The sequence below is a fragment of the Eumetopias jubatus genome, unplaced genomic scaffold (assembly GCF_037043125.1).
Source record: "Eumetopias jubatus isolate StellerSeaLion01/CBP00866 unplaced genomic scaffold, mEumJub1_p1.0 scaffold_5, whole genome shotgun sequence".
In the NCBI taxonomy this organism is placed as follows: domain Eukaryota; kingdom Metazoa; phylum Chordata; class Mammalia; order Carnivora; family Otariidae; genus Eumetopias; species Eumetopias jubatus.
In genome coordinates, this window is record NW_028274811.1 from 54,602,509 (window position 1) to 54,614,394 (window position 11,886).

The following is an 11,886-nucleotide window of genomic DNA, read 5'->3' on the forward strand; positions in this document are numbered from 1 at the left end:
TTTGAATGAGTGAAGGAATATGAATGAGAGAGAGCTTGTCACTGAATTGTAAAACAGAAACCTCCAATTGTTGACAGAGAATAGAAAACTTCAAGCTTCATTTCTCAGACCTTTATTCTTCTAAACAAAGTTCAGGCCTCTGCATGTTATACTCTGTTAACCACAGGGGCCCAAAGTTCTTCCATAACTAATCTGAGCCTATTATTACTCCACTCGGCTCTTAGGAGCCCTCACATTCCCTTCCCCTCCAGGAAGCGGGGTGATCACGGGCGGACGATGGAGCAAGGCAGCAGCCACTTGGAGGACTCCCCTCTCAACGTGTTTTCCGTCACTCCTTACACACCCAGCACCGCTGACATCCAGGTGTCCGATGATGACAAGGCAGGGGCCACGTTGCTCTTCTCAGGCATCTTCCTGGGACTGGTGGGGATCACGTTCACCGTCATGGGCTGGATCAAATACCAAGGTGTCTCCCACTTTGAATGGACCCAGCTTCTTGGGCCCATCCTGCTGTCAGTCGGGGTGACATTCATCCTGATTGCTGTGTGCAAGTTCAAAATGCTCTCCTGCCAGGTGTGCAAGGAAAGTGAGGAAAGGGTCCTGGATTCGGAGCAGACGGCAGGAGGACAATCATTTGTTTTCACTGGTATCAACCAACCCATCACCTTTCATGGGGCCACTGTGGTGCAGTATATCCCTCCTTACGGTGCTCAAGAGCCCCTTGGGATGAACACCGCCTACCTGCAGCCAGTGGTGAACCCCTGTGGTCTCATACCACCTGGAGGGGTGGTGAGCGCCACGCCAAGCCCTCCTCAGTACTATACCATATATCCTCCAGAGAACGCTGCATTTGTTGGTGACCAAGACTACCCTTCCTTTGTGGCCAGTGGAAATGACAGGTATGTTGAGTGGCATGGGGACACTCCCCTTCCAGCTGTCACAGTCGCGGCCCATGGCTTTGTCTGGTGTGTAAGGAAGGTGTTGGGAGAAGGCAAGCATCCGTGTGGCCTGGTTCCAAGAGAGGTGGCGTGGACTGTACCGGGTCTGTGTTTTCCGCTCCCATTTCAGATCCAGCCCTGATGCTGACCAGCTAGAAGAGACACAGCTGGGAGACGAGGACTCCGCCTGCTTCTCTCCTCCCCCCTATGAGGAAATATACTCCCTCCCTCGCCAGACTATGACGCTGAGGGAACAGCATTCAAGTCATTGTTGCTGACAAATGAGGTGTTCAGTGCTGTGACCTTCAGAGGTTAGACAGCAGAGCAGCCCAGGCAGCCTGACAGATACCATTCGAAGGGGGCCGGGTGGGGGTGGGGCGGGAGGAGAAATGGGAAGGAAAATAGCTCAGGTGGGTAAAAATTAGGCAGGGTGGGGAAATTTCCTTCTGGTACAGCTGGACATCCCCTGCATATGGCTCATGGGTAAGAATTTCACTTGGTCCACAACCCACCCCTTTTCTACTGGAAGGCACTGGTGTCTCAGTTTTAACTCCAGCAGCCAAGGGGGAAATCACTGCTGCTGTAGCCCTGGGAGTTTCCATGGCCATGAGAAGGGGGGTGGGCAGGGAGCAGGGAAGAGAAAATAGGCTCCTCTGGAGATTTCCTAGTACCTGTTTTCCACCCCCCGGAGGGGGTTTGCAGATTCCCAAACAACATGTTTGCCATTTGGTGTCCCTGGAGGACTCTGGGTATCTTAAAGGCTGCAAAACATTTTTTTAGTGGAATAAAATAAAATAATGTCTCCTGTTAAAAAAAAAAAAGTAGCTGGCTACAGAATAAACTAATAACCATACAAAATAAATATGATAGGGCAATGATGTCAATAAATCCTTAAGTTATCACTGGGTCACAGTGACTCTTGGCAAGGGCAAAGCTTGGTTTGCCCACCCAGGCTGGGATCTGTGTTGGACAGGAGCTACCTGGGCCCAGCGACCAACAGAACATGGGGACTTCTGTAAGCACCTGTCTATGAGTTCTAAATTAGACAAAATAGAGCCTCATGTCAATACCTGGATAATGATGAATCATGGAAATGATCTTTATGGTCAAGACAAGCTCACCTTCTTTATAAAAGAAGTTGGTGCCCTTAATCTTCCTGAATCTGAACTGTATAATAAACAACCACGACAGATCAAAGACTTAAGAAGAGACAGTTACAACTGTTGGGTTTTAAAAGAAAATATTTTCCTTATTTCCTGCCCCTCGAGATAAGGGACACTCATCCCAGAGGAAGATAGGATTTAGCAATTCCTTAAAATTTTGGTACCATGTGTATATAGGAAGTGATTTTAATTAATTTTTATCAAAAACATCTAGTTTTCCAAGGATATGAGTAAGATATGCTTGGTAGATTATTTTTGTGATTTGTGTTGTATCTTAGGAACAGAACGTTTTCATGGGAGAATTCATTTTGATGTGTGATGATAGAAGGGGATGGAAAAATAGGATTCCATTTACAGAAGCAATATTCATCAAACATTGGATTTCTGGCTGAGGGCCATCAGTTCTGGGGAGGAAGTGTGGTGACAGGGACATAGCCATGCGCATCACCCCAGCATACCCACTGGTAAGGACGCCCGGCATGCCTGCCTCTCTGACCCCTTCCCCTGCTTATCCTCACTCAGCCCACAGCTTCAGATTCCTGGATTTGGGTTACAATGAGCATCGAGGGAAGCTCAAACTGGAAAAGGATGTTAGGAAAGGGTGTCCACGTGTGGCAGCAGGAGGCAGGACCACCGATTTCTCCCGAGGATGCCAGGAGTCCCACATGCAGGGAAGGGGCCTTGGGGAGTCTTTAGCTCCAGGCAGCAGAATGATTCGGCACAAACTGTCCCTGTTCTCAGAGAGAAAAAGGGCTAACATAGAGATAACTGATGCCTCCCAAACTGCATCAGATCTTTAGGAGCTCAGGGTGGGGGGCTGGCCTGCAACAGTCGGGAGTCAAGTGGGTGGGATGGGAATGTGTTCAGTCATTCAACATTTATTATCTCCTCTGCGGCCGGACATGGGCCATCAAGTGGGGATATAACAGTGAAACACTCAACAAATGCCCTCACAGAGCTTCTAGTTGGGGTGTGTGTGTGTGTGTGTGTGTGTGTGTGTGTGTGTGTGTGTGTGTGTGTGTGTGTGTGTGTGACAGATCTGACCACTCTCTGACATCCATGAGGAGTCCTGTAGCTTCAAGAGGGATTTGGACTGGTCAGGAGGGTCATGGGGGCTTGCTTGAGGAAGTGAAGTCAAGGCCCTTGACTTGCATAACCCCAGGGAGCACTGTTCATACTGGGTCGCCATGCGACTGGTGTCTCTTGACCTCTGAGGACGTTGCTGGGAGCTGAAGGAACAGTAGCTGATACCCAGTCAAAGAGAAGGAGGGAGATGGCTGGCAACCCCTCGGAGCATCAGGGGGCGCCTTGCAGGCTGTGTAAACCGTACCGCCCTGCTGCCACCGTGCTCAAACTCTGGGAGGTGTCTTGCTGAGGTGGGGCACTCCCCAGAGACCGAGGTCCTCCTCCCGTTGCTCCACTGCGCCAGGCACGAGTCTAAGCTTCACTTGCACTCAGTGGCTCTCGACAGCAAAGTCAGCCCTTTCAATGCTCTCCCCACTTATTTGGCAGAGGGTGGGGGTACAGCATAAAAATAAAGCCTCTTGTTTGTGAAGAGCTGGCTGTGGGTGTCCGTTTTCAGCTTCTGACCTCTGGGGCGCCTCATTGGCCTTGTTGACTGTTGGATCCCTGGAGCAGGGCCGGCTGAAGCCCCATGCACCCTCCCCAGGATGGCTGGTGTTGCACCCCAAACAGAAGCTCCTCATAGGAACCGGGGAGTAGACTTCTTACCAACAAAGAGAGCTTCCTGCCTGGTTCTCAGTAGTGTCCCTACCTGTCAAGTCACCAGGGCGCTGTATGCAGACCTCAACTCACACCACTCGGCCTCATACAGACCCCTCCACACGACCAGCACCCGGCTCCTGTTGAACAACAAATGTGAAATAAAGAAATTATCTATCAGATAGATAATTCAGGACCACTCTAGTGCAACTTAGCTGTTCTGGTGTTTTCTACATTATGCAAAATTTCAAACAAATACAAGAGTAGAGAGAACAGCAGTATATCAAACTCTGTGTGGCCCTCATCAACCTCAACTCATGACCAATCCTGTTTCCTTTACACCCCCACCCACAATCCCGCAACTGGATTTTTTTTTTCAGGGTTTTTCATCTTTTTACTTTTTTAAAGATTTTTTTTCTTTTTTTAAATGGAGGTATAATTGACAGACAACATTTTGTTAGTTTCAGGTGTACCATATAATGATTTGATATTTGTATCACCCAACTGGACTTTTAAAAAGCAAATCATGTCATCCTAAAATATTTCACTGTGTATCTTTAAAAGGAAAAGACTCAAAAAAAATCACACCATTAGTATGTCTAAAAACTTTATACTTACTTAATGTCATCAGATATCTAGTCCGTGTTCAACTTGCCCCAGTTTTCTCTATTTTATTGTTACCTCTTCATTTTGCTTGAATCAGGATCCAAATGATATTAGCTTTTTGCTAAATGCATCCTAAATTTCTAGTTATATATTATACTATATTCTGGGAGGCAGAGAGTTGGCAAATTATTCACAGTAGCAGATTCATATTTATTAAATTTCACTTTCCAAGCAAAAATGTTCTTCAAGATTTTTCACTTTGTATCTCCTTCTCTGTCAGTTCTCTGAAACTCTAGGAGTTCCCTGGAATTAGAAACTTATTTTTTCTGATTTTAGCACATTATTAGAGATTTTCCTAAACACGGGCCTAGAAGAAATATATACATGAAAACAAAAGGAGATCTTTAAGTGAATGTTTAGTTGAGAAATATCTGTTGCAGAATAGTTTCAAGAGTATCTGAAAACTCTGACGACCTTTAGCATTTTTGACTTGGTAGGAAAAAAAGGCTCTTTCCTCTAGAAATCATAAAAACTCCTTTGAACATTTCAGAAGTGGGAACCAGAGTCTCCTCTAAGAATTAATAGGCAGGGGCGCCTGGGTGGCTCAGTCGGTTAAGCCTCCAACTCTTGATTTCAGCTCAGCTCATGAGCGCGGGGTCCTGGGATGGAGCTCCACGTTGGGCTCCACTCTCAGCAGGGAGTCTGCTTGAGATTCTCTCTCTCTCTCTCCCTCTGCCCCTCCCCTGGTTTGCCCTCTCTCTCTCAAATAAATACATTTTAAAATAAATAAGTAAATGATGGGCTAAGCCTCTTGCTGAACGTTAAAATACTACCTGGTACAATTTAATTCACAGAGGTTATTGATTATGGACCTCTCACCAATGAGATTCTCCTCAAATTAAAAATGGAATATATTTTCTGGACATGCCTACAACTCTTCCTTTGAAGGTGGTTAAGTATAAGTGTGTGTGTGCGTGTGTGTTCACCTATCCCTCTTATAGAATGTGATTTATGGATTTCTTGCCCATTTACTACCTGTAAATCATCAAGAGTTTCTCATGTCCCAAGCAGTCAGCAGTTGGTTATAAAGCCAAGAGAGAGCTGTCTAAATAAACCTTTCCTGGACTGCTCTTAAGAACTGATGACAAATCAGAAAGTGAAGACAACTCCATGGGAATGATTCTCACCTGCCTCTGGGATACCACAAAGGTCTCAGATACGGGAATTTTATTTGTCTTGAGCTTTTAAGAAGATTAATGACCAGATGAACTGGGAAGGAAATCAGTTTTCTGGGTTCCAGAAGTTTTCTCCTGAAACAAAGAATTTGTCCTCTGGCACAAAACTTACACTTGTGTAAATCATAGACACAACTATGTGTGCCGGAGTCTGCTGATACACAAGGGGCTAAAAATGAAGCTTATGTAAGAAGTCCACAATCTTCCTGTTGGAATCCTCACATTTATTAGCTTAAAGAAATAAATTTAAAAAAGGAATGTGTGTGTATGTGTATACACTTTTTTAATATGTATGTTTTGATGAATATGTAAGAACTGGTAATAGTCATTTCTGATACAGAGGATGGGAGGCTCATTTTTCACTTTAGTCTATGCTAATTAATAAATTTTTTTTTACCAAGTCCATTTACTATGTGTTCATAAAATTATTTTTAGAATAGAGGAAGAAGAGAAGGAAATGATCTCCCTCCATGTACTTTTACTGTTAGCATCATCTTCTTGAGTCCTGAGGTAAATAATGTTCATTGTCACTGCTGCTTAGCTATCCCACAGATAAACACACAGGACATATTGCTGCAAATATGGTGTGTAGATAGACATGTGGACGCAAGTACCTTGGAATATGAACAACACTTTTACATGGACACACACACATAAGGGCTCGGGGGAGAGAACAGAGTGTTCTCTGTCCATCGCTCACCCTGAGTGTGAAAGATTTTTCACACATCCCTGCTGTTGCTGAAGTCCTCTGCGGGCTACTGGTCAGTGTTAGGCAAACACGGACCAGTGTCAACGGAGCAGCACAGAGAGTCGTGAGGCTGATTCCACAGGTTCTTCCTTTGATCATTTTCTCAACCCAGCCTCCCCCTTCACACCTTGAAAAACTGCTCACCACGGCAGCCGTTCGTTTACCTCTGTACCTTTGGCGGTGAAACGGAGAGGAACCTAGGTTACCTGATTCCTCAGCAGAAGTTGCTGGGGGCTAACCATTTCCTCCTCCTTCCTCTCTGGATGGGTGTGCAAGGACATCAGAGCCTGTAGCAGCCACCCTGGCCCTTTCCCTCCTAGGCCCCCCAGGCCCTCCTGCTATCCAGCCTCCTTCTGGGCCTCTGGGCCCGGCCTGATCCCACTTCAGCCAGGAAGGATGTCCTGATCCCTCTCAACTGTCTGAACAGGAGCCACAAAAACATGTTTGGAATTTCTCAGAAGGCAAACAGACTACGAAGGGAAAACAAAAAGTTCTGTCTACAAAGCTCCAAAGAGAACAGGTTTAGACTAGAGTGTGTCTGCGTCTCATTCGGCCCCTTGAGGCCACAGGGACTCACCCTTAGGAGTCACCTTTCTGGTCCCTTTGCTCAGCTGACCCCCTGGCCGACCCCCGGCTTACTCTGTGGTTCTCAAAGGCCTGTGGCAGGAGGCACCATGGCTACTTAGACTTGCGTATTTGGCAGACATCTTCTCAAACCTCAACAAAGTGAGTTTGTCACTTCAAGGGAAGTGACGGACGGTGTGTGTGTGGCCCACAATAACATTCAACCTTCCAAGTGAAAATGAGAATTTCTGAAAAACTTTTGTCATCATGAGCTTGACAACTTCCCCAAAAGTGGACTTTGATTTTGAGATCGAAGTGGTATTTAAAAATGTGAATTGAAAAAATATTATATAATGAGGTGTCAACATTTGAAAAGGCCTGTATAACTCAGTGAAAATTTTCCAAATGAGCACTAGATGATATTACAAAATCATGTGCATGTACAACATGTGTTCAACATGCTAGATGGACCAGTGGGTTTTCATGTAATAGAGTACACAATATTCATTGAAATGATTTCTTTTTTTTTTTTAAAGATTTTATTTATTTATTTGACAGAGAGAAACACAGCGAGAGAGGGAACACAATCAGGGGGAGTGGGAGAGGGAGAAGCGGGCTTCCAGCAGAGCAGGGAGCCCGATGCGGGACTCGATCCCAGGACCCCAGGATCATGACCTGAGCCGAAGGCAGACGCTTAACGACTGGGCCACCCAGGTGCCCCTCATTGAAATGATTTCTGATTCCACTTTGTAACTAACCTTTAAGAAACTGCCGTGTGAGTTTTGGTGTAGTATCAAAGAATATTATCTACGATTATCTGAAAAGCTTTAAAAATACTTCTATATTTTCCAACTTACATATCTGTGTGAAATCAGATTCTCTTCATGTAATTCAACCACAACAACACACTGCAACAGATTCAATGAAGAAGCAGATATGAGACTATGGCTGTCTTCTGTTAATAACGTTAGATATTTTTTAAAAATTTGCAAAATTGGAAAGAAATACCACTCTGCTCACCTTTTTTTTCCACATTGGAAAAAATATGTTATTTAACACATAAAGGATATATAATTGCAATTTTTATTTATTTTTTACTTTCTCTATTTTTTTAAAGTTTTTTTGTTTGTTTAAGTAATCTCTACACCCAACATGGGGCTCAAACTCACGATTCTAAGATGAAGCAAGAGTTGCATGCTCTTCCAACTGAGCCAGCCAGGTGCCCTTGTAATTTTTATTTTATTTTATTTTATTTTTAAAAGATTTTTTACCTATTTGAGAGAGAGACAGCATGAGCAAGAGAGAGACAGAAGGAGCAGGGGCAGGGGGAGAGGGAGAAGCAGACTCCCTGCTGGGATCATGACCTGAGCCAAAGGCAGATGCTAAACTGACTGAGCCACCCAGATGCCCCTGTAATTTTTATTTTTATGTTTTAATTTTTTTGAAGGTCCTGGAGCTATTTTAAATTTTTTTCAGCTTTATTGAGGTATAACTGACAAGTAAAATTATAAGATTTTAAACTAAACAATGTGATGATTTGATATAATGTAATTTTTTAATGATTAAACAAATAAATATTTAATCTTTTTTTGGTTTTAATTTCTAATATGGTAAGTACTAATAGATATCACAACAACAAAAATTCTTTGGGTTTCTCAATATATTTCAAGGGTATAAATGATTTCCAAAGTGTTGAGAACAGCTGGCCTATATGATTAGGGGCAGAGAAGAAGGAATGGCAATGAGCCTACCTAAAACACTACATTTCTCAGCCTCCTTTGCAGCTAAGTTTGAGCATGTAATGAAGTTCTGGCCAACTGGATGTAAGCAGAAGTTTGGGGGTGGGGCTTCCAGAAAGTCTCCCTGGAAAACAGATGGCTGGAGGAATTCCTTTTTCAACTTTCTGCTTCTCTTCTTTCTGAAAGACTACAACTTGTATGTAGTCACAGAACACCCAGCAGCCAGCTCAGACCACGAGGTGACCCTGAGGATAGAAGCTACTTGTTACAAAGATGGAGCAGAAAGACAGAAAAGGTTGAGTCCTCAATGACTATGATGCTGCCTGATTGTCTACTCTAGACTTCTTTTAAATGAAAGAGAAGAAAAGTTTTAAATCTTGTTTAAGCAACCATTATTTTGATTTTTCTGTTACATGTAGGGAAAGCTAAGTGTCTCCTTTAAGTGTGACAGGTATGTTAAGAGTAGCCACAAAGGGCCCATCTTTACATGGATTATATAACTATTTCTTATGTATTTTTAAGATTGGGTTTCACTCCCATGCCAACCATTGTATCAAGGTATGATATTGAGAAAACATTACTCAGGGTTAACATTACAGGCACTCAGAAATTCGTTCAGCTCTTTAATCAGCAAACATTCAGCAGGCTCATGCTCTTGGCAGGCAGAGAGCTGGGCACTGCGTATACACACCCTCAGAGCCCTTGGAGTCCATGGAGGGAGCCACCTCACCCCAGGAACTAGTACAGCCCTTGAGGCTCTGCTGTGGGCCCCACGGTAGGATAACAGACTATTCTCAGTAAAGCGAGAGAAGCGGACAGCTTGTCCCTTAACTGGTATTTCTGGGGCAGGACTTAAAATTCTCTTGAGCAAATTTCACTGTCACCCACACTCACTGAACCAGAATGGCCCAAATAAACGAAGAGGCTTCCCTCTCCCCTCTCCCCTCTCCTTAGGGAGGATGGGTTGACAAATCTCATTTCCATGACGAGCCACGTCAGCTACTCAGTGCTCTCATGCTACACTATCAATATAGTAACTGGCCTGATTTGAACGTACTGTTGCAGAAAGCCAACAAACCTTGTCCATCTTCTAAGCAAAGGTAAACTAAAATCTTCTAAGCAAAGGTAACTTTCTGTGGAACCTTACAGCAGTCTCCTCCCTCCTGTTATACAAAGTCTCTTACCATTTCCTGGGAGCATCATAGGTGAGGACTGGGTGAAGGAGAGACGTACAAAAGCCTTACTCTTCCCTTTGCAATAGAACAGCAGTAACAAAAAACAACTCTGGGCGCCTGGGTGGCTCAGTTGGTTAAGCGACTGCCTTCGGCTCAGGTCATGATCCTGGAGTCCCGGGATCGAGTCCCACATCGGGCTCCCTGCTCGGCAGGGAGTCTGCTTCTCCCTCTGACCCTCTTCCCTCTCGTGCTCTCTATCTCTCATTCTCTCTCTCTCAAATAAATAAAATCTTAAAAAAAAAAAAAAAAAAAAAAACTCTGTTTCCCAGAATGCCTTGGCAGCTTGGTGAAGCCACGGAACCAAATTCCAGATTCCAAATGCAGATTCCAGAAGGGGCAGCATCTCCAGAGTAACCAGGCTTCTCCCAGGCTCCTCGGGTTTGGGGTGGACTCAGGCCAGACCTGACCACTGCACAGCCGGCTGGGGATTAGACATGATGATATTGTTGGTCAAAAACTCCAAGTCTGCAGAGTTGTGATGAGTAAAGCATGCTCCCCTGACAGGGAAAGCAGGGCCAAGTACAAGCCTAGGTGGGCTGCCACTTATTAGCTTAGTGACTTTAGGCAAGTTACTTAACCTTGCTGAGCACAAGAAATGTACGGTTTCCCAAATAATGCTGTTCACTCTTGCAGGTGGACAAACATAGGCCAAAATGTGCTAACATCATCAGAGAAATGATTTTTCTATTAATTTTGCCCTACCATTATCCATCACTTGGAATTAGATTTGTTTTCATATCATTAAAAACCCCCAATAACATTAACTCGAACAGGAGAAGTTTATTTCTCTCTTCCCTATAAAAAGCCCAGACGGAGGTAGGACAGGGCTGATCCCTATCGTTGGTGGCCCAGATGTCTATCTTTCTGCCATTTTTATTGTCACCTTGCTTTCTTCTTCAAAGTCATCTCATGGTGCAAGGTGACTGCGGAAGCTTGGCATTATGTCCCCATTCTAGAAGGTAGAAGGAGAGAGGAAAAGACAAGAGGAAAGGACACAACTCAGACCTGATTCAATTCTCTTAAAGAAAGCCTTCCTGGAAGCTCCGTGTTACACTTCTCCTTCCACCTCACCAACCAGAGTTTGGTCCCGTGGCTTCACCAAGCTGCCAAGGCGTTCTGGGAAACAGGGTTGTTTTTTGTTACTGCTCTATTGCAAAGGGAAGAGAGTAGGATGGATGCTGGGTAGCAACTAGCAGCCTCTTCCATACTTGGTCCACTCTCTTTCCCTCAGTCTAGATTCAACTATCTGCTCAAGAATGTGGAACTTTTCAGAAAATGTTTGTTTTGAATCCCTCTGCTGAACCAAAAACATTAACTTTGAAATGCCAAGTCTAAATACACATGCCAGATACAAGGTTTCAGCCAAGGAAGCTTGCCTTGTAATTTTAGAACGACAGATGCACTCATCCGCAGGAAGCATCAGTGAGTTACAGAGCATCTAACTTGTAAAACAGGCAAGCTTTTGACTGCACCACGACACCAAGAACTTGCTGTGTCACATATTTGTCTCATTCCTCTGGGTTTTTGTGGGATTTTCGGTGTCCCCCACTTTCACATTTGAAGGACATTAGTTGTTAGGAAAACAGTGACATTAAATTCACATGGCAGGATTTAATGATACTGACATATTCAAAACAAAGTGCGTTCATTCAAGAAGCTGGGATTTAATAACTGGAATTGTTCAGAGTTTAACTGGTTCTCTGAGTTTGGGGTGGGGAGAGAGGGGGGAGAGTACAGGAAGCCAGACCCCTTTGGGAGCTGCCATAACTTCTTTGGGGCATTGGAGCTATATTTAGTGCAATTAAGTTGCTAATTCAGTAAAACCTACTACAGTTCCCTTGTGGCCTGAGAGAGTAAGATGCAGCTGCTAACAGTGGCTGATTTATAACCTAGGCACCAGGGGAAATATGCCAGATTCTTCTGAGGGCCTAAATCA

At 44.3% G+C, this 11,886-nt stretch overlaps 1 protein-coding gene across 1 annotated transcript; it reads left to right on the plus strand.

Annotated features, from left to right (window-relative positions):
* Nucleotides 1-276: 276 nt before the first annotated feature.
* Nucleotides 277-1,216, plus strand: TMEM174 (transmembrane protein 174). Its single transcript, XM_028089655.1, has 2 exons — nt 277-899; nt 1,069-1,216. The coding sequence occupies exons 1-2, from the start codon at nt 277-279 to the stop codon at nt 1,214-1,216; spliced, it is 771 nt and encodes a 256-aa protein (XP_027945456.1).
* The last annotated feature ends 10,670 nt before the right edge of the window (nt 1,217-11,886 follow it).

What these genes read in the sequence shown, in the direction of transcription:
- TMEM174 (XM_028089655.1), top strand. Translation starts at nt 277, where the DNA reads ATGGAGCAAGGCAGCAGCCACTTGGAGGACTCCCCTCTCAACGTGTTT. An exon ending in GTGGCCAGTGGAAATGACAG is followed by an intron (nt 900 to 1,068) that starts GTATGTTGAGTG and finishes CTCCCATTTCAG; the next exon opens with ATCCAGCCCTGATGCTGACC.